The 23,827-nt window shown below is 35.9% G+C and overlaps 1 protein-coding gene across 2 annotated transcripts in view; it reads left to right on the top strand.

Moving 5' to 3' along the window:
- The window catches only part of MEI4 (meiotic double-stranded break formation protein 4), a 137,669-nt gene that overhangs the window by 50,178 nt on the left and 63,664 nt on the right, over window positions 1-23,827 (top strand). Inside the window, exon 5 of one of the 2 annotated variants that reach the window (XM_063330137.1) lies at window positions 20,249-20,500. The exons of the other annotated variant lie outside the window; for it this stretch is intronic. Within the exon in view, the coding sequence (XP_063186207.1) occupies window positions 20,249-20,500 (252 nt within the window). Of the gene's footprint in view, window positions 1-20,248; window positions 20,501-23,827 lie in introns of those variants that run through there. 2 annotated transcript variants of the gene reach the window in all.

Here is a 23,827-nt window from a genome sequence, read left to right as displayed (position 1 = left end):
TGATTTAATCAAGTATCTGTTAGTGCCAGGATCTTTCTCGGGGAGAAGAAAGGTCTGCTTCCTTTGATACTCCTTATTTACAGTCCAAACCATGAAATATTGTGCTTGTATTGAATATAACACTTTTTGCACAGAAAACTTCTCTAATTTTCTATTTTTTTTCTACTATTCACTGTGAACAAAGGGGACAGAACTGTGCTCCAGTTAATTCATATCAGTACAAACGTAAAGGAAATTCCTTAGCAGACAGGCCCCATTGCCTTTTTCACAAATGCAATATCCTGTTGAAATAGATCTTCCAAGTGGTGATCTAGGGCTTAATATACACTTATGTTTGATGTTTTAATGTGGGTCTTGATATATATTCATTGTGAGAAATATTACAAAGGTGCTCTAGAAAGAACTTGAGAGCATCTCTTAAAGTGTTAGGCAGATGGTGTTTCATATCCCCACTTTTTCAGTTCTGTCCACGATATCATATGGAATAGAAATATCCTTTTCTTCTTCCATGTCAGAATTGGAGAAGAAGCCACTCTTGACTATTTCTGATTTTTTGCATAAGTACTTAGAATTTTCCTACTTGCATTTAGTAGGATAATTTTGTTTTCATCTGTGGTTTTTCTTTTTTTCCTATCATGTTTTAAATTTCTTGTTTCTGGTTTTTGGTTTTTGATTTTTTTTTAACTCTACTACTTACTGATAATCTGTGATCCTTTCAGCTTCTCTCATCGGTTACTTGCATTATAAATTTTTACCTTACCTTCAGTGGCATTAATTGCCTCCTCTTCTATTCCCTACGTATAGATTATTTAATATCTTATCAGTGCTTTCACATTTTCTTTTAATGGGTTCATTTTTATATCAGCATACTTTGTAATGTTGATACTTGGAAAATTCAGCTGCCATACAGGCAACTTACAAAGAAAAATAGTGACTTCCGTAGTTTATCATCTTTAAGACAAAGCTGTGTATCTTTCTGAAAGATGATTAAATTAATTTTCTGGGAAAAAAGATGCTATTTTTTCCTTGAACTTTCAGATCAAGCAGTGTGGTCTTTGGGGTCCCTTCTAGATTTAAAATTGAAGGCTATGTAAAAACATACTACATTATTTAATACATCATCACCAAGAACTTGAAATTATTTTTATAAAAAGGCAGAATTAGTACTGTGCTTTTGTCTATGTTTCTTCGCTGTAAGAACTCTAAATCAAAATATTTGTTATGAAAAATATGTGCTTGTTTTAGTTTGGTTTTATACGTTCTTGTCTTCACTTCAAGGGCAGTTGTGCTGTAGAAATGCCACTGAGTGGATATGAATTTGGAATTAGGAAAGGTAAAGTGACTGTGTCATAAGATGCAAGAACAACAGCAGCAAAAAGAAAAACCTTTGAGAATTGATTTCTAAGTAAGCAAAGCAGCAAAGGGACTTTTCTGTTTTGTTTTTATGGAGTGTGTAGAATTTCAGCCTTCTGCAGTCTGATAACACACACACACAGAATAGAAATAATAATGCCTGTCACAAACTTAAGGAAAGGCTACACATAATATACAAAGAAGGACTGTCTAGTTATAAATTCTAAAATAACTGATTTCTTATCATCTTAGTGTTGCTTCTGGTTCTTAATTTGTGTGCCTGCTTGTAGCTAATATTTGAGACTGAGCAATAACTGTGATTTTCTAGTTAGGGTGTACTTCCCACAGTGGGGTAGTAAGTCACCGTCACTGTCCATTTGGCTTTTTGCTGCCAGCCAGATTTTGCTGCCTTTCTCAAAGCTTTTTGCAACTCTGTCAACTTTGCATTTTTAATAATTGTTTCCTGTCACTTCACTGCATGATTTGCTCTAAGGCTGTTGATTTTCCTAGTTTCAGGACTTCTCAGTTTTGTTTGACTATGTTTAAAGCTAAACTATTAATCTTATTTTTATTAAATATTTATAATTTTATCTTGTATATTTCTTGATTTTAAAGAATGACAGAAATTCTTTGTACTGTAAGACTAAGTGCTGTATCACAGAGGGGGATAACTGAAAAAATACCACAGTGTTTCCACTTGTATATGTCTAGTTCCCGGTGTGAAATCTTTTAGTAAGCTCCTGGTACAGTGCTGGGAAAGAGGTAAATATTTCAGAACAGCCTTGACAGCAGTAGGTACAATGAGTGAGAGACATCTGTTCTAGGAAGTAGAAAAAGTTAAAGACATCAATGTTTCTTAAATTTTGTTTTTCTGTGCAACTCACCTGTAGGGTTGCAGTTTATAAACCCAAAGTGGTTTCCTTAGTTGAAGCACCTGAATCTTTTTTTTCAGGTTGGAAATAGGAAGGAGGAGACTTCCATATGTCCTTTTTTAAATGAAGTCAGTATGTACCAGTGCTTCTGATGTCCCATTTTCTTACCGAGAACCTTTCTTAGGAAACGATAGATACATACAGCCTAACCAGTGATTTAGGCTAACAGATTGCACTGTTCTTCACAGATGACTAAATTCCATACTAGACTACTTGAAATACCACCTATATAGTATTCACATTTGATTAACAAGCACAGCAAAACCAGTCTGGGACTAAACAGGGAATGTAATTCATGGAAAACACTTGTTTCTTGCATCACTTTTCACAACACTTGGCCAGCATAAAAGGGTTAGCAGCACAGGACGATGTTTGTCTGACACATTACATTTTTCCAGTCTTGCTAACTCGCAGTTTCACATCAAAACTACCCTTAAGTATTACCCTTATGCTAATCTTGTTATAGGTCATTCATATTTGTATTGCATTTACTCCTCTTTCATTTTATTTACTTACACACACCATTAACATCCAGAGTTGCTGCTGAAAATAGACTATCAAATTTGCATTAGTCTTTTAAGCATCTGTGTCAGTATGTTCTAATGGTGTTACTATCGTGCTGCATCTTCCTAAAGCCATTCAGAACCTGATTGTGTGTCTCTGTGGTGAATACTGCAGCTATTGGCATAATCGCTGTACTTGAATTAGTTAACTTTTTCAAAAACAAAGACAAAAGTAATCCTTTCAGACTTGCACAAAGTCAGACTAAACCTGAAAAATATACCTATGTTCCTGCAAAATTATTCTCACCAGTCAGTGACTGTCTTCTCAAGGGCTTGTAATATAAATGCAAGGGGAGCATTCCAAAGGAACCAAGTAATTGACTGCTATTCAAAACTGCTTACAAACATGAACATTATAAAAACCAGTAGAATGGCAATTACAGTCTGTGCAGAATATTAATGTGCTACTTTGCATGAAGTAGGCCTTTGTTATGAGTTCATTTTATAGGTGAGCCAGTGTAGATTGTTTTCAATATGAAATATGACATGCAGTGGTATTAATAAAATCTTGTTGCACATATTGCCGTTTCTTAATATGCAATTAAGCACAGTTTTAAATCCTAAGATAAATCATACTGCATGGAAGAGCAGCAAATTAAAAACCGCTCTGACTATTTTGTCATTATTCTTTCATCACTTAGTGTAGCAAGGTGGTGCTAGCTATTGTAGATTTAAATTTTGAAGATTGTAGTTGGTGTAATTTTTACTCATAACTGTAATGAATGGTTATCTTGTTTAACCCTTAAGAGTGAGTTCTTTACATTTAATTTCATGTCACTTACCAAGTACAGAAAATAGGTTCTTAGCTATTATTTCTGTGCAGAGCAGCTGTTCTAAAATATTATTAGGATAATGATATAAACTGGTAAAGATATAGATGATGAGTTGTAGCTGTGGTGGTGTGCTCTCCCCTTTTCCCCTTTTCCCCCCCCGGCTCCTGCTCAAGCCATGGCCATCAGCAGGAGTTGTTATGAGTTGCACTTGAACTGTGGGAGATGGCTGGCAACATAACCAAAATGTTATGTTAATAAACATTTCACTACTCTCTTACAAGTGAAGTTATTCACTCCACCCGCGACAGTAGCAGACTTGGTCATGTGATAACGTCTTCTCAGAAAGTATGTAACAGAATAAAGGGGTTTGGATAAAACCAACAGATTTAGACTTGTCATCTGTTCTGAGAGAGAGACTGTGATTTAAAGAGGAAACAAATGGGGATTACAACAGAAGTATATAAACTAGTGTATGATGTAAAGAAGATAAATCGAGTGTTTTTCTGCCCTTTATCATTATGGAAAACTAGATGGCATTGAAATTTGAACGTAAAAAACCTTTGCTACGAGAGAAACACCTTTGTTCAAAGGTAATATCTAGTATATTTTCCAATCCTGTGCAAGAACTTTCTAGCTGCTTTCTCTGTGTGGCTATTCCATGAAAATTCTTGTCATATGAGTTAATTCTCTGTAATGTTTTTTTCTTCTCCGCTTTACCTTTTCTCTTTGGACTATTGATATCACTGCAGATGTGCTTCTCTCTAAGGCAGTAATTTTCAGCCAATACTTTGTGCTTCTCTGAGGATCCACATCTAATGGATCCTAAAGGGTGAGTAAGAAGGGTAGATTCAGGAAGGTACGGTGCTTCTAACCTTTATTTTCTGCTTGGAAAATGTTAGAACATGCTGCAATTTATACAAGAAGTCCTAAATGTGCTAAAGAATTCAAAAATTGAAATTGCTCCCTGAAGACCCTCCCTTACTGTTTCTGAATGTTTCCAAAGCTGTTTCAGTTTTTCAGAAGGAAAACAGGGCACCTGGTGGCAAGGATGGGAACACTGGATATGGGTGGAATAACTATTTCTTTATCACTGTAGCCTCCCACCTTTAAATGGTGGTTACTTTTAAGTACAATGCATGTGGATTACTTACGTAAAAATATTTTAAGTGCTACCCACCTGATCTCTTAATCTTCCCTCACCAATGTTTTTGTACTGACTTCAAGAAGAATTTTCCTTCTGAGGACATGCTTCTTGGCTGTTCCACAAATACAGCCAGAGCTGAAATAATGGCATTAACATCACCCAGAGGGAGGGCGTGGTTTGGCCCTCACATTGTAGACATACCCAAGAGGGCTGATACATTCCTTTTCCTTTTTATTACTCTCTCCAGTTTTGGCTATAATCCCTTCTTTAATAAGTGTATTTACTATGTATCTATGTGCATAGATTTGTATTGCCACAGCCAGAAGCTGGTCCATTTAGTTTTCCTTACTGTCATCTTGAACCACTGTTACTCTGCCCCTTTTCAAGGATGGTCCTCGTGAAGATCTTTCACAACAGGTTAAGTTTTCTTCTGATCTTGAAGGCAAGATCAGTTTCCTGTAAAAGGAAAGAAGGCTCTCCAGCTCATAGGTTCTTGCTTTTTTTTTTTTTTTTTCAAAAAGGAGTGGAATTAAAGTCAGTTTAGAGCCAAGATGCTAAATTCTTTCATTTACACGTGAGCATTTGAGTTGATAGCCCTGACGTAATCTCAGACATTCAAGAGTTGAGGGGAAAAAATAAATTGATTTCTTGCTTGTTGATAAATCCCTGTGTCACCTGGGGACAAAGGTGTTTGGAACAAATCGTGAGGCATATTTTATTATGGAAGGAGATTATAGCTATCGAGAAAGTTTCGTGGGAAGGTAAAGCAACATACAGAGTGGTAATGGCCCAAGGCTGACCCTTGTACAGTTCTGAACACTGGACTGAGATCCCACTGAGGGAGCAGCAGGTGGAAGAAATCTAATTAACCCTTTAGGATTAAGGAAGTCAAAGTCTTTCAATTCTTATTGGCCAGAGGATTGAGAACTGAAAAGAACATTAAATGAACCATAGTTCTACATGGTGATAATCCCATCTCCGTCTCCAGGAGGGAATATAAAATATATGATATGAAGGAAGAGGGATGGACCTGTGACAAAACGAAATGAGAAATTTTTTAAGAATTAGCAGACTGGAAGGCTTAAAAACTTTCCTAAATCAACATCTATATGCCCATATAGTATAGGAGATTCTGAGTTTGATTTAAATGAGTTAAGTTTGGTAGCAGAAATAGTCACAGCGTGAGTTGCTTATTGGCGAATTTGCTGTCATCAGGGAAACTTGGATTGCATTGCATGGCAACCTTACAGCCATTAAAATGTAGCAGTAGTCTATTTCTTATTTGTTCACAGTCTGCAAATTGCTGTATTACCCCAGAAGTTTCCCCTCTACTATAACGTACGTATTCTTTACAAGAGCACTGGTAGCAGTGGAACGTACAAAAGGTCAGATTCAAGATAGTGACTTTCTTCTAGTAAAGTAAGTTTCAGCATTAAAATAGAAGGTTTTCTTTGTGTTGCAGCTGATGTCTTTCACTCATTAGTAATGTTGTGATTACTGTGCCGGGTAGGCAAGACCTTGTAATAACTAGAAATTTACTAGGAGCCAGTTACAGAGTAACAAAGATGATCTGCATGCCTTAATTTTGATAGGATTTGATTTTGTTTCTTCTCTTCTCTTTTAATGAGTCAATCCGTAATGATTTCCTGTCATATTTTTGTTAATTTATTTCCTGCAGTCATCTGAAATAATTTTGAAGAGCTAGGTAGCCTGAGTATGTAGTATGATTTGTTAATGCGATCTTTTAATATCTTTCACGGTGGTTTTAATCCTGCCTAATAAATTAAGTCATTATGTTAAATTGCATTAAATGTACAGGATTATATCTGTTTAAAATAGCAAAATTCAATATCTGATAAAAGAGGAATGCTATTGTGTTACTAAATGCACTTAAAGAAGCATTGCTATGTTCTTGTATGTCTTGCCTGCTGGTAGTTATTAAACCGAATTAGCTGATTGCAAATCGCTTTGTGCATAAAATGAAGTAGCAGGTACTTTGAATTATCACGTCAGGTCCACAGTTAGGAAGATGCTTTATTTTTTGTCCCAGACCATTTAATTTTTTTAAAAAGTCTGTTTCAAAGCTTAGCTATCCTTTTGAAAGGCTAGTCAATATCTGAAATGTTAGAATTTTTCTTATCTTTTCAGGATATATTTTTAATAAATATCATGAACACTGCCTTCTGATTACATGGTAAATCTGACATTAACATTGCATTCCACCTATGTCTGCTCATTTAGTAATTGGCAAGTACTCTAGCACCTGCAGACAGAAGAGAGTCATTGCTGAGAATCTGCTCTGAATGTCAGTTACCTTAATCCTGGTACAGTGCTACCTGTTTTACACAAAAGGTCATGTGCTGTCTCAATGGTGGTGCGGATTAGGGATTGTTTTCTGTAACCTTCTTGAAACTGTATTAAGATCTGAAATTGTTTAGGTAATTATGATACTCTAATTGCATTTTAAAACTCCACTTTCTATAGAAGCAGTATGCCACGTTTTAAATACTGCTAATTATTCTGCTATTCCAGTCCCCTTCAAAACATGCATAGTTTTGAAGTGAATGTAGAGATTTGTATCTTTTTCTTCAGTTTGCAGAGTTGATTATTTTCTACTCTTTTATTTATTTATTTACCCAAGACCATGTTCTTGTGGGAAGTCCAAATCAAGTGGAAAAAAGCAAAATACATTTTGTTCAGATTCATAATTCAGAGACATTAAGAACAAAAGAAGAACAAAAGAACAACAGAAGAACAAAAAGAATTTGTTGTGATTGATGAAGTACGACCTCCTGTGTATTTCAGATTCTTGTGATTCCACTCATGGCCCAGAAAATGGTCATGCCACTGGGATACTTTATCTTACCTTCTGTTTTCCTGAGGTGACAGAGGGGAAAAAAATGGAGAAGAGCCAAAAGGATGGAGATGGGGGTACAGCAGGGAAAGGGATGGCAGGGCAGGTTGTAACTGCTAAGGAAGACTGAGGAGAGGTCTTCGGGTGTAATTCACCTAATATTATGGTTGGTTCAGGCCATTAGAGGACATCACAACCTTAGTTGAAAGGTAGATTTGACTCCTTTTTCTTTTTTTTTTTTTTTTTTTCCCTACAAAATTCAGTTCCACCAAGTGCAAGTATGTTTTTTGACTTCCAGTGGTGTCACAGACAGACACACTGCTCTATTGGTGCAGTTGTTTATTATTCTCTGGCTGTTTTGTTTTTTTGATACCAGACATTTCTTCTATGTAGCTATCATGCCGTGTTCACATGAACAACAATCTGTTTCTGGAACTTCAGCTTACTGACTGTCATCAGGGTCCCACATGGGTCTCTGCAGATACATTTATGTCAGCGTTCTGTAACAGGTCCACCAGGCACCTCAGTCATTTGCCTAAAACACTGTCTTTTCAGTTTCTGAATGTAGTTGCTATTTCATTGGGCTTTGTACAGATCTTTTCTGACTTTGAACGTACTTTGAGCTCTCATTGGGATGCTGTTTCTAGTTATTTCTTGAATTGATGCTTCTGTCTCAAACTTAATTGCTTTAAACTTCTGTGATATCTCTGTAGTTTGGGTGCAATAGAGTGCACTTCTGGTCATTTTTAGCTTTATTGTTCTTAGGTCTTTGGCTTAGCACAGCCATTTGGTAAAATCATGTGTACTTTTGCTAGGGTACTCAGCTCTTAGATATACAACTCAACTACGGAACATTATTCTTCAAACAGATTCTGGGAAGGTTAAATTAGCCTGTACCTCTCCACCACTACTTGTCAATTCTAGGTAGTCTTACTGAGCTGTGTTGAAGCTTTGGTATAAGAAATGGTACCAAAAAGTGAAAAACCACATGCTTCTCTTGCCATATGTAAATCTCCCTAATTTTTCTTCAGCATTCTTCTAGGTCATTCGAAATCCTGGCATTCCCACATTCATCGTTTCTTGATGGCATCCTGTTAGCACATGGAATGAGGCCTACTGTAACTGCTTGCTGAAAATGGTGGCGCTATACATCCAGATTTTGGCTTCACCTTGCACTCTCCAGAATCTGCTTCTTTAGTTAAGGCCAGTTATACCATTTCTAACTAACACATTTGAGATTTTCAGAACAATTGAGATGACATGTTTGTCCATGCACAAACTGTAACTTGCATAGCAGAGAACTTTTCCCAAACTACCTTTAGTGGGACTCAAGCTATTCAAGATTTAGGTGTAGGAAGGCCTTGAAGGACTTGGGTTCGTTTGGTATGACCATGTATGTTTCATTAAACAACAACAATAGTAATAATTGTTGTTATTGACCACAGATATTTCTTCTATAATTCTTCCATTATTTGTTTCATTTTGTCATAAGTTCTAGAATTGTAAGCATTTTCCTGTACATAATCCTTCCTGTATGTTTTTACAGTCTTTTCTGCTTCAAAAATTGAAAGAAAAACTAATTGGCTTTCTCTCGGTCAATTTATAATTTAATCCCTTTCATGTGTACTTTGCTTTTTTTGTGTTCTGTCAGGATGCTGCAATTTTCACACAAGCTGCAGATTTTGAGTTTCAAAAGGATCTTTCTAAATGTAACTGTCTTTATAGAGTTCTCCTGTCATGCTGAATTTTAGAGGGCCAGTCTTGCACTGCATATCACCACTTTCCAGCACCCGTTTCACTGTGACACAAGTTCTAAATAGCTGCTCTGAATGTCTTAAAAACCTGTCTTTTTACACTACTGTGCCACTGTAGCGTTTGAAAAAAACCAAACAAACAAAAATGTGAAAATGTCTAGAAAACTGCTGGTTTGGGGTTTTCCAGAAGAGTATAGTGGAAAATAAATGGAAAAGTAAAATTTGAAAGAGAAACTGTATTTGCTCACTGTCATACCTATTTAGTTTCTGTAAAGCCTAAAAAGATTGTAGGAAGCAATCTGTTCCATTTTCTGTTTTGTCATGTTTTAGTCAAAGGATTAATTGCTTCTAAAATTAAGGTTTACAACATGTATGTAAACTTTTAGGTACACTGTGATCTATTCCTGATATTTTATATTTTGTATGATTTTCAATTAAATACTTTGCTTGTGTACTTTCTTACATATTTAAACTGAATAAGCAACATCATCTTCATATTGTTAAATTCTGTTAATCCATTCAAGATTTATTCTACATACATGTTCCACATAGTTTTAAATACATTAAATAAGAAAGTAGCACGGCGTGTCTATCCTGTCTAATTGTCATGAAATTGATACCCTACAATGCCTTTTGAGTCTTCCAGTTAAAATGTGGAAGAGTGTGATGATATTCTCTGAAAGTTGGGAGGAGGTTATGGGATTTGGTGGCATAATTGTAGTGGAAAGCTGGTGTTTTAGGCAGATGCTAGAATCATTAAAACACCCTATTTTTTTTGTCTTGTTTCATAGCCAGATCTAAGGGGAATATTAATCCATTTTAGGCAACTAGATTGTGAAAACGTTATATTTATATGAAATATAAATGTTTTCCTAAAGACTTTCTTCTGTACAATAAAATGTAAGATTTTTTCCAAAACGAGAGGAAGGATAAGTAGATAAATAAAACACTTCGTAAACCAAAGACAAAGGTTGGTTTAGTTGAACATTGCCTTGAATGGTTATACAATATTCAGCCTCTAACTATGGAAGAGGAAAAATAGAATCATAGAATGGTATAGAACTAAAATAGAACCAAAATAGCTGCATAATTAGAAGGAAACCAATCTTCTTTAGCATTATCCTTTTTTATTTATGAAAAGTGTACAGAGACTCTGATTCATTGGATGAAAGTGATTCAGAAAGCAGATGTCACTTTTTTTTCTTATGAATCTTAGGCTTGTATTCGAACCTCTCTGTCCTTGTCTTCACACAGGGCAATGCCTAGAATCATTCCTCTTGCTCTTTGTTAGGGTTTTTGTTTTATCTTGGTTTTTTATGGCTTTTCTATTTTCTTTTGCATCAGATAAATACCAGTTTTGAGTATGTATTGTATTTTCAATTGGTCCAACTCCCCCGAGGTTTGCTTCTGTTCAGACTTTTTTCTGTGTGACTCTCAACCTGGAGCGGTGGCTTCTGTCTCTGGCATTGGAGGAAGGACTGAGCTCACTGAAACTGGAGATGTTTGTGGTGCGTATGGAGCCATTAGTTGTAGGCTTCCTGAACTGAAAACAAGTTTACTTTCCTTGGAAAAGTGAAGGGGATTTTCTTTTCTGCAGTAGTTTAATGTTGCTAGTGGGTGGTAGGGCAGCAAAGTAAACTGGGAGACAGAAGAACACAAGAATGGCCACGCTGTCAGACCATAGGTCAAATACTCTGCTTCTGACAGTAGTTATAGTAGAAGTTCAGGGAAGAGTTTGGAGATGTTTCTAGGAACATTCCCCCAGTATCCAGCAAAGTGGGCTATCTAAAGTGGGGGGTGACCATTTTTCCATGTTTATCATTGGATTTCACTATCATACAGCTGTTTACTTTCCTTCACCCCATCAGAGCTTTCAGCTTTCACAATATCCTGTGGCAAGCAGTTTAAATGCACCTTGTGTGATAACCTGCTATTTTGAGGTTTTTTTCAGACCAGCCATCTGCCACTTGTTAGTTTAATTTGATGCTTTCCATCCCTAGTGTTGGAAGAGATGATTTCAGTAAGTCAAGTAAGGCAAAGTTATCATGCTTTTAGAAAAACAAAAAAGGCCTTACGAGATGAAAAGCATATTCAAAAGCTTATTTTCAAAAATGAATGAATTGTGATTAAGTACTAATAAGTGTGTATCTTGCATTGCTGTCAGGATTGTGTTTGTTAGAGCAAAGCAAAGGGAGTGCTGTTTATTTTCAGTACTTCTGTGTGTTTTCTGAAGATGTCTAAACATCTGTCAGTAAATATTTTGAAACTAATATAGCTGTATTTTTCAGCAATACATTGTTTTCTACTGTGATTTTAATTAATAGAGGACTTTTTATTGTTGTTGTTATTCAAAACTTAATTTTTTTACCTTAGTGTCATTCTTTACCTATAAAAGTGTTACATGTATTATGTTTACTTTCAAGACCTACTTAGATAACTAGCATTGCTGTATTTCCTGTAGGATGAGAATATAATTTCTGTGTCAACAAACAGTGTCTCTTATTTTAATGATACCGTTATTGCACATGGTACTCCTGCACTTGCTTGCAGTAAATGAAGGAAAAACACATCAGACAATCAAGTGATGTTGTGAATGTGTTACCTCTCGCCTTTTTGCTAAAAACAGAAGCTTGATATGTATAAGGCTGACCCAGGGAACTGAGTGGAAACCTTGAAGGACAGACAAGTCTGCCTGTGAACAGAACACAGCTCTGTCTGGGAAGGCCCGTTGAGATGTCACCAGCAATCAAAGCCCCATAGGGTTTCTGGTCAGGAGGGGCTTCCTTACCACTTTCAAGAACACTTAAAAAGACGGAACATGAGAGCTCTCTTCTGTTCTACTCCTTGCTTTTCTTAAAGGCAGTAGCTACTAAATTGGGAAACAGATGGATTGACAGCTTATATTCTTCCTGCTTTTTTAGGTTGTTTTTCTGATATGTTAGAATAACTTTGATGTGATACTTGACCTTCTAGTTATAAAATCTGGATGTTTATGTGCTAAGGCCCCTCTCTTTGTCATTGTCTCAGTTTCCACTAGTAATTAGCAGCTTGTTCTTAACCACATCTAAATTATCATCCATCTTCTGTCCTTTGACTCCTGGAAAGCTAAATGGAATATGGATAGAAAAGTAGAAGTCCCAAATAGGACTTTGAAGATGGAGTAGAAGGTGAGGCAGAACAAAGTATGTGGTACAGTCTTGTCAGTTTTTTATGACTGATTGGAATTGAAAGTCAATGTAAGTTGTATTGAAGCTCCTATTTGGAGGGAAGCATACATCTGAAGGAGCTAAAACCAGGGAGTTTTTGCTTAATAGCTGAATTGATAAACCTCTTTCCCACAGTTCTATTTTCCTATGAGTTTACAGGAATGGAGGCAATTCTCCTCCTCAACCAGGAAAACAAAAAAAAACCACAGCAGAAGCCTTTCTGTAATATCGAAGTATTCATAACTGAGAAATTTCATTAAAATGTTTTTGTTGGTTTCTTTCTCCTCGTTCCCTCATAGTGACTTTGCATGCGACTGTCTGGTCTAGAAGTTTACTTTTTTTTTTTTTTCTTTAATTAGAAATATGCCCATTTGGTTTGGAAGGACCCATACTATGATAGATACTTTCACAATCTTTATTTCAGATTCTTTTATGAAAAAAAACAACCCAACATATTTCATGCTTCAGCTTGTGAAGAATAGAATTTTTTTATTCTAGAATAGATTTCCAAAATAACATATATGACAGAAGTGACACTTGAGGTTTATGCCTTGAACTTTGGAATAAAATAGGTTTATAAATTCCTATTATCCCAGGAACGTTCATATATTCATTTTTGGTTGTCCTCTCTAAATGATATTTCTTAGTGACTCATATTTTAGCTTTCTTTAACAGGATAATGGGGATCAGAATGTATTTTTTTAAAGCTTTCTTTGTCTTCGTTATGTTGCTTGAAAGGCAGTTGTTATAATTCTTACTCCAAAATGGAAGCTTGAATGCTCTACTGCTACTAAATTTAATTTCGTATGATATGTTGTAGAAATCATATTACTAGATAAGAATAATATTGCTTAAGTTGGCTTGGGAATTTCTTGTAATTCAGTGTGTCATATTAAGAGCTAGTAACAGATGACCCTGCTAAATGATATGTGGAAGAGGCACGATGCATAGATGTCTCTGGGATAAGCATCTTCCCCTTGGGTTATAGAATTTAAAGTGCTTGTTCTCTTTGCTAGCAAAAGTATTTTCCAGGGTATGCCAAAATTATCGTGTCTGGGCAGACATAATTTTCAGAAGACTTTTTTCTATTGCTTCCGAAACCTTACTAGTGTGGGGCTGGCTGGGACATCTAAAGTGTTGTTGACAAAATGTTACCCATGACTGTAGTTGCTGCACACACTGTAGCTGCAGATTCATTTGTTCTGAGATTTTAGATGATGGTCCCTCCTCTGGAATTTAACTTTCACAAATGTTAGTAATTCCTTGACCCTTTCTGCTGGCACTTTTGGTTTTGATCTGTAAGTAGAATTGTTGAGTCTTGAGAAGAAAATGATAGCATGAATAAAGACAACACAACTAGAATTTCTGATCTCATTGAATAAAAGATGAAAATACTTTGAAAGTTTGAGGGGTGGTGGTGGTATAAATTTAAATAAGGAATTGGAGGTGGTGTGAATTTTGCTTTAGATACTGAAAGAGGGTGTAAATTAGTTTGAACTTTCTCAGCAGGTGAATACTGACGTCGTTAATGAGGATTATGATTACTGGGAAGGATGTTAGGGAAATATGCATTTCAAAATCACAAAACAAAAAGCAATTAAAGATAAATGCTAATCATCTAAAAACTGAATCCTGAGTCATGGCAATTTTGAAGGTAATTGCTTTTTAACCAAATAAAATAGTATTAAAATCAGAACAAAAAGGTTTCTAGCTAAGTCTTTCATGCATGCCTGCTTTAAATATTTCAGAGATGCTTATCAGCGTGTTATAAAAACACTAAACAGCAATTAGAGATAACCTCTTTTATCCTACTGTGTGCTTTCTTATGTGATGGATATTGTTGGTTTTGTAAATTTTAATGATCCACGCAGAGGTTTTTTACATGCTTGTGGAACATGCAGTTAAAAGACTTTGTGTTGTTTTGAAGTAAAAGGCCTATTATCCAAATGTACATGCTGCACTCCGAAAAATGTTTGTCTTGTGTTAGGACTTGAACGCAGCAATGAGTAGCCCGGATAGAGATTTCTCAAAGGAAAACGCAGGATCAAAAACAGAATTCCCTGTGAGAATTTATCTTCTTTGTTCATAAATTGAGAATGTATTACCACCTGAGGAAACAATTCAGTCATTCTTGAAATATTAACCTCTGACTCAGACTGGACTGGTAGAGTAAAACAGTGTTGTTTTTACTGAAAACTTAAGTTTGTCAGCATTACTTTAGTAAACAAAATTTACTAAATGCTGATCACTTGTTGATAGAGTTTCCAGCCAGTCACTTCTTTCTTATTTTTCGTTATAATGATTTAGAAACACTTTTCCTAAAAAGTGGTACTTTCAAATATGTCTCCATTTAGGGACTTGTTTTTATAATGATATACTTGTTAGGACAAATGTAGTGTTAAAATACAGAAAACAGTTTCAGAGAAGCATCTCTCCTATATGGAGGCACAGTAAGCTCAGAAATAATTTTTTCATTTCTGTGGACATCAGTGGCTGTATTTACTTTGTCACTGCCTCGTTGTTTACTCCCATATCTGCCTTCCTCTTAGTTCTAGATGGAGCAACCCTCCTACTTCCAGAAATTCAACGAGCAAATAGATCTAAAAAAACAGTTGGGATAATTCACCATAAAACAGCATATACAGGATTCTGTGTCTCTAGAAATGTGTAAATCAAGCTTAGATATTTTCCAACAGGCATACTTCAAACAGTTTGAAGTAGTTTGGGTATGTCCCATGTTCTGTGTTACATGGGACATCAGCTTACACTCATTCTGTGGCCTCCTAGCCCATGAATCTTCATTTTCTTGCTAAGAATTCAGTCTGCACATGCACCTGCCCTAGGGGTACTAGGACTGTTTGCTTGCAACAGATGATGTGTTGGTTGGTGATAGACTATTTCAAGGTAGATACATGCTCTTTGCTGGCTTCTACCTGCTCTAAGGAATGTCTAGGAGCTTTGGCTCCGTTTGCTTCCCAAAGGAGGAGATGGGCCATGGGGGATTTTTGCTGGAAATGGCTAGATGGCAGATTTGGTTCTGTTCTGTCTTCTGTCCTCCTTAACTAAGTGATCACAGCCCAGCAGCTGGCGGTGCTGCAGGTCCTACTGCCTCAGCTTCCATTGAAAGGCAGTATTAGCCAGGCTTTAGAAGTTCCTGTTGTTTATTTTGATCTTCCTTTTATGCTTCTCTGAAAAATAGGCATGTAAAAGGAGAGGAATACCAACTTTTAATACTTGATATCTCAGTGAAATTTGAAATAGTATTTCTTGGGACATAGAAAAGACACCTTGCTAGCACAAAAGTTATTTCCCTGCTGAGTAGTAAAAGTTTGCCAAGAAATGGAAGTGACAAAAGTTGCAAGAAAAAAAATTCACAAGAAGCAAAACTGTTAAAATATGATGGATTGAGGGGATCTGGACATAACACTTTTCTGCTAAAATAGCCATCTTCTAGGAATGTCAGCGTTATCATTTTCTAAACAACAGAGGTGTATAAACACTCATCCTCCCAGTTTGATTGAAATTTGTATCAGTATGTCAGTATCTTATATAACGTTATGTTGTGTATAATTATTTGTTGCAAAATACATTTAAACTTGGTATCTCAGGTGTTAACTAAATTATAGGGACAGAAAAGGAGGAAAGCTTTTTGTCATTAATCAAACATAATGGTGCTTCTAGATTAATTTTAATTGTTTTAATATTGTCAGAAATTTCAGCACTTCAACGTTCCATTCAAAACCAAGAAGAAGTTTTCCTGAGTTAGAGCTTTTTCTGGCTTGTTCCAGAAAGCATGCAGGTGTTGCTGACGCTTTGTCCATAGCCTACATAAGTATCTGAGCTGCATGGAAGCAAATACTAGTTGCTGGGAACATAATCTCTTTCTTTTCATCTACTCTGTATTTGCACTGTTCAAGTATTGTCTCCATTCTGTAGATCCTCTGAGATGCAAAAGTAATAAAGGTTATTTGCCTGTACTTAGAAGGTAGCATCAGTCTTCTGCATGTGAAAATTCCAGCCTCAACAGACTGCATCACTAAAAATATAACTTGCAGCTGGTAAATGGCTTAAGAATTGTAGAGAATTTCTCCAAAGTTAGTATTTATTCTCTTGTTCTTGTTTTATATTGTTGTTACTGAGAGCACTTGAATAGGTGATTTAAAAGTGCATGAACCACTAAGACATGAAAACAAAAATATTCTAAGTAAGTGCAAAAATTGCATGTGGAATATCACTTGGGATTTTTTTTCTTTTTTAACCTTCAGAAATTACATCCACCATCCTGTGATTGTTACTTCAAATAATTCTGTGCTTTCAGATCCCTACTTTTTGTCCAAAATGCTGATGAAGACCCCAACTCCAAAAATGTCCAGTAAGAGAGCAGTGGCTTGGAATTTGATCCAGGGCCATCTGACCTGTTGCTTTGCAAAGAAGGAGTATAATATAAAGGAGTATAATATAAAGGCCGAGGGACCTGGAACACAGATGGCTAAAAAATACAGTTCCAAATACTTCGTGAAGAAAAATCGGCAAGGATTGACCTCACAAAAAAAAAATAGCATCCAAAACCTATATTGCACACCCATCTGATCTGTAAAAAGAGTGATTGTCTTAAAATTCTTTCTGAAAACAGAGTTAGTGTTAAGGCTATTTAAAGTTGATATTAATGTATTTTGGAACTGCAGTCTATATATAAGGCTTGCTTTACAGACATATCTTCTGAACTTTCTGGATGGACTAGCTGTGCGTATGTGTGTACATGTGCATGTGCTGCTACCCGCTTACACATGTTGGTGAGCAAGGTGAATACGTCTGTTATCTGACTGTGCACCACTAGGTAACAGGAAAAGGTGTTCCTCTACAAATTCTGTGGCATAAATTTGCATTGGTAGTAATTGCATCAATTAGTGCTACAAAAGACATCCAACAAAAGAAATGGAGATACGTTTTGTTCAGGTTATTAAATGGGTTGGAAAGGTTAATAAGCCTTGAGCCAGAAAATGTTCTAGACTGTTTCCCCCTTCTTCCCCCCCGGGTTTTATAAAAAAATATTTCAAGGTGCATTTGTCCCCTGAAAAGCAATTACATCAAAAAAAAATACTTCCTCCTTGCCATCAGACTTAGCCTTTCCATTCAAAGTCAGTTCTATGTGGCTAAAATAATTCCTTTAGTGCAGTAGTATTTGCAGAGGAAAGAGAATTAGTTAGCTTGTGGTTTCTATTATCCATAATCAATTAGATATTTTACTAAGTTGCAATTAGTTGCGCTTTTCAAGACCCACTGGAAGTGACACAATTGCTTAATTACTTGGAAGAGGGGTTATGGGGATAAGTGAAGTGACATAATTTGCCTTTCTAAAACATTTTCTATTGATTCCTCATGTGAAAGGAAGGTCTGAGTGAATTTACAAGGCCAACACTTAAGAATCAAAAGCAAGGTTTTTGCTTGTAACATTGTACTTCTGATATCCAAATAACAGGAACTAAAAGCATAGAACTTCAATTTCTGTTTCTACATAGTCATTTTTCTGGGCACAATCATGTTTTTCATTGTAAAGAGTTTCAGGACATGGTACATCAGAGGATTTAGTTTAGAATGGGATGAATTACATCCTCAAAGACCCTGGGAACTACTCAGCTGCCAAAACTCATCCATCTAATACCATACTGGCTGCCCTAAGGTGATACTCCTGGCTTACAGCTGATGACTCTTATGTAAATTTCTACTCATGCATGTGCCTTGGATACCCTTGGACATCCAAAATGGCAATAGATATCTACATTCAAGCAAGGTGAGTCCACCCCTTGCTTCCCTCTGTTGACTAAAACAAGAACCGAGGATAACTGTCTCAGCTTGTTGATGCCTGTGTTTGATCGGATAACTCCTACACTGACAGTCTTAAGAGCAGACTTTGTAGGCTTTTAGAATCATCTATTCCCTAGAAATTCAGGAAGTCATTAATAACAGTTGTTTTCTCAACTCAGAAAGCTGTAGTTTAGTCTAATAAGCAAAATAAATACATTTAGCTCACCAGTATTAGTTAATAGTCAAAACAATCACTGTATAAGCATGATTGTCTTAGAGTCAGATGCTTGATATTTGAAGAAACAGACTGTCTTGTTAACTCTGCTTTAGAAGGAGGTTTTCCCTAATTATACAACTTGATTTAATTGGAATTTGAAAGTATGCAAATGCTTAATATTGTCCTTTTTATATTTTTTGCTGTCTGTTGTGATAAGAATGTCAATATTGAATTCTTAGCAGCAGCTTTTGAACTGCAGATTTTTCATACCAGAGAGACAGAACTGGAGCATGCAAGGCTAGGGGTAATATTTTCCAGCAATTAACCTAATTTTCAAGATGTCTAGAAAAACTCAGCAAAATGACTTTGCTACACTGAGGCTTTGGAGTAGGATGGCTATGGTGTCTTAGTATTGTCCCTGAGGTGGGAGGTTACCTGAAAGACATTACCCTGGGGAGCTTCGAACACAGATTTCAGGCTTAAGAACTCCTATCTCAGAAAGACAAAGTGAGCAATCCCTGAGCCACCATCTGCCACAGAGGTGGATAGTAGCAGCATTACCTGAGGAAGGTAAAGTGCTGTCTTTTTGTTACATTCTAGTGGAATCAAAAAGATTTACATTGTTTGTAAAAACAACTAATGTGTAATAAATTTCACACTTTGGAAAGTCTAGCAGTATGTGGTTTAGGGTGGGTAAGATGGTTTGATACTGATTCATAGACCCATGTCGAAGCCTAGTCCCATCTGGCTTTGTACCACAGGCCTAAACAGTTGTTTAGGCTCGCTGTAGCTATCCATACATTTTCTAAAATATGCAATTAATTTTCTAGCAGCTATGATTTTACATTTCAGTTCTGATCACCTAGCTGCTATAATTGCAGCCTTTTTCAGAACAAGGTCATCTCATATTATTGGTAGATTTTGCTGTTAAGGAGAACACAGAATTTCATTCCAGAGGTTTAAGTTTTTATCTTACCAGTTATTCCTTATGTACAGCTGAGTTTCTGAGAGCTTCAGTTTTGAAATTGCAGTTTCCAAACACAGGTCAGGTAAATTTATAAATTGTAAAAGCTGTAAGGCTTTTAATGAATTTGTAGTTTGGTCAGTGAGTTTATTTGACAAACTGACTCTTTCACTTCGTGACTGACTCAGATATGTACTACTGGCTTGTGTATTTTCTATTGAGACTGGGAATTTGGGCTTTCTAGAGGTGTCATTTGAATAGATGATTGTTTATATTTCAGAGTAAAAAAAATTCTTTTTTCACTTGTTATTTTTTTTCTCAGAAAACAGAAATCCACCAATTTTAATTACATGCCTAAAACAAAGCTTTTGCTGTTGTTTTTTATCTGTAGATCATTATTGTATGTCACAGCCTATGGATAATTAGGTAGAGAAAACCCTCTTTGACTCATGAACAGGAGCTTATGTTGACTTTTCATTTGGTAGTGTGATGGAGAGTTCGTTTGGCTGCTATCACAAAAAGGAAAACATTTCTTAGAAGTAATCATACTGAGCATGTAGCCATTCTGATTATATAAATACCACTGCAAATTTTAAAATTATTCCTTAAACTGTCACCTGAGATGGTGGGCTGCCAAAGCATTTTCATACTGTGCTTATGTATCGATTTTTCTTTATTCCCAGATCCAGGCCATGTACGATATTACCCGGTATGAGAATATTTTTCTTTTGTGCATGATTCTGGAACAACTTCTTCAAAATGAGGCAGAAGACAGTAATGTTTCAAGCTCAGACTATGATGGAGAAGAAAAAATCAAATTTCTGAAGAACCTTGATCAAATTATTCTTCACCTCTCAGATGAATTCCCTTTGTTTTCTTTGTATTTATGGAGAGCGAGTGTTCTTTTGAACTCGTCTCAAATACAAATGGATTAAAACCAGTAGCCTACTTTTTAACAGTGCATTTGTTGTGGGATTGCATTGGAAAATTTTTGAGCCAGACAGGAAAATTGTTATTATTGGAAAACATTTACTTTAAACAACTAAGCTATACAGCAGTTTCAGAGATAATGCAATTTATTTCCAATTTTAAATATAGAAAAAATATAATAATCCAGGTGTCGTTTTGAATAAATGCAATTCCTCTTAATAGAAAACAGCATGTTAGTGCTTGCATACGCAGTGAAAATGACAGCAAAGTAAGTTCTTTCAGGAGATGCTTAAAATAAGCACTTTAAGAATTTTACAGTCAAGACATAATGTGTGTGTAAAGAGTTGTATAGCTTCTGTGAGCTTTAGAGAACATGAGTGGTTGGCAGAAACAAAAATGTTTGTTTTTAAACTTGGTAATTTATCGCTACAAATTCTTATGGGACAGACTTAGTTTCTGATTTAATCAAAAGAGTCATTATCTGATCAAAATAAAATCTGGTGCTTAGTTTTACAAGTTCCTTACGTTTATTTTCTACTGCTTGGCTTCACTTGAGTAAAGGCCTAATTCACTCCAAGTTGACTAATGGTTTCAAAGATTTAATCTGAATAAATTTAACACCTTTAATGATTACTTTTACCCTTTCTTTTCGAAGTTAATGAATGTTGATAAAATCCCCTTTGTATATTTATGTATTATCTGATATTTAAATTTTTATTTCTGTGATGGAATTATATGCATAATGATAACCAAATTTAACAGGAATTATATTAAAAATAAAAGGTCTTTAAAATATGAGTCCAACAATACCTTAACTGATCCAGTGTTTGATAAACATAGAGGATAACTATTCTGATGAATGGCATTTTTTTCTACTAAACATTTTAGTTTTGTTATGTCTCCCAATAGTGTATATTCGCCGTAAATATAAACTATTTTTAGCATTAGTCCTTATGCTTCCCCTTGTACTTGTTTCTTCAGATCCATTTTTATGTCAGAAACATTCTCTGAAACACCACTTTTTTAATACTGTAAATAATTTATCTTGTTAATTTGAATGCTTTTGTTTCAGATATTAAACCTTTGTTTTCTATATATGTGAAATAAATTAATATTTACAAAAAAGTTACTTTGATGTTGAATTGGCTCCCCAAAGATATATTTATTTAGACACTGGCCACTGTTCTGTTTCTTAAACTTCGTATTTGGTATGTCATATGGTAACATTTGTTTAGTGCTTTCTTTTAGCAAGCATGCTTTCAACAGAAACCTGTTTGATTTGCAAAACAAGTGTTCCTGAATATTCACATTAGAAAGTCAGATAAGTTTATTCAAATTAAAGAAAATGAAGTTAAATGGTATGTAAGGTTGATAACCACTCAGGATCTACTCTGCCCTTTTTGTTACTGCTTTACTGGTTGTTTGTGTGTTTGCTTCATTAAGGTAGAGGATCAGTTCTTCCATCTCCTTCCACAGCACTGAAAGCATGATTACAAAAAGAGCAAGGAAAGGAATAAACAGAAAGAACTGGTAGCTAATTGATATCATTTTCATTTTTTAATAAAGCTTTATTCAAAAGTATTTTGTAAAGAAAAGACACAAAACACAGGATAATATTGGAATCGGTATAATAGCAAAATGTGTATTGTTTCAAGACTCCTGTTCTAAAGAACAGTTTCAACACTAGATTGCACACCACTGCATATTTGCTGATCTATTGGCAAAAATTATTTTTGTCATTTTTTGTCAATTATTTTTGTCCACAAATGGACACATATCTTCTTCTATGCAGATTGTAGCATTTTCTCACCAGCAACCTCTCAAGGCCACTGGAAGAGCAATGGATATTTCAGGAAACACGTGCATCCTTGATAAGTTTTGAAGTAACTGCTGACTTGAGACCTGATTTTTGAAATCTTTTTCACAGCATGTAGAGAGAGGGGGTTTTGTGTCCAGAGATGGAATAACTACGTGGCGCTTACACTCTGACAAAGATTTGAAACCGTTTGTTCTGCAGCTTTGAAAGCGTTTGGGCGGAGTGAGAGTTTCCCTTGTAATGCCATTGTAGCAATTCAGATGCACACTAGCCTCTCTGTAGACGTGCTATTTGCTGGTCACCTGGGCTCTCCTTATCTGTTTCAGTGCAAAATTAAATAGTGCAGTTGAACCATGTCAGTGAATGCATCTCAGCTTTGATGGGGGCAATAACCTCTGCAACCAGACTAGTTATTAGACAGATTGTTGTCTCATGTTTCTTGAAGAGGTTTTTCACCGAGATGGGACTTGCCTTAAGATGAAGATGCACAAAGGTATTCGATATTTAGATATCTCCAAGTTGTTATGATGTCTAAGCTATGAAACAAGTACAAAGTACCTTAACGGTACTGAGTCTACAACTGCTACCCCAAAGGACTGCGGATCTTCTGTAAGTCCTGTGTCATGTTTTCTCTGATTGCGTAGATGCCTCTCATGCTCTGGAGGATCTTCAGTGGTGCTGTCACTGAATGTGTCTGCTTAGGGAACTGAATCGAGCAGTGATGATAGCATGAGCTTAGATATGTAGCTCATAGGCAGGAACATGCATTTAGGTCTTAATGTGCGAATTAAATCCCACCCATGTGATATCTTGTCTCTTTTTAGGAATAGGGAATCCCAGGTTTAAGTCCATGCTCTTTGGACAATTTCTGCTCTTGTACAGTGACTTTTAGATGTAGCTTTAGATGTAAACATCCCTGTCTCTAGTTTTGAAATAAAACAGGATGACAGGGTTTTTTTTTGTGAAAAAAACAGAAAAAAAAAGAAAACTGAAAAAAAAAGAAAAAAAACTGAAAAAAAAGAAAAAAAATGAAAACTGAAAAAAAAAAGAAAACTGATAAAACAGGTTTTTTTTGTGAAAAACTTCTTTACAGTGAGGGTGACAGAGCACTGGAACAGGCTGCCCAGGGAGGTTGTGGAGTCCCCTTCTCTGGAGATTTTCAAGACCCGCCTGGATGCAGCCCTGAGGGATGTGCTTTAGGCAATCCTGCTCTAGCAGGGGAGTTGGACTAGATGATCTCTAGAGGTCCCTTCCAACTCTGAAGATTCCGTGATTTCGTGACTGAGACAACCCCTGGAGTTAGCTGTTACAGGTGAGGATTTGTAACCCAGTTGGAAGAAACCTTCCTGCGGCTTGAACTTTTAACTAAGTCCTAAAGTATTTACTAAGTAGGTATGTAGACATCCAACTTTTACATATCTGACCTCCAGAGAGGAATCCCAAATCCAGAGAAAATACCTATGGTCTTTGCTGAGTGGAGACCATTAGATGTCTGAAACGAATAATCTCAAAGTCC

The sequence above is a fragment of the Chroicocephalus ridibundus genome, chromosome 3 (assembly GCF_963924245.1).
Source record: "Chroicocephalus ridibundus chromosome 3, bChrRid1.1, whole genome shotgun sequence".
Classification (NCBI taxonomy): domain Eukaryota; kingdom Metazoa; phylum Chordata; class Aves; order Charadriiformes; family Laridae; genus Chroicocephalus; species Chroicocephalus ridibundus.
Note: the sequence above shows the minus strand (reverse complement) of the source record. Positions and strands in the feature narration are given on the sequence as shown.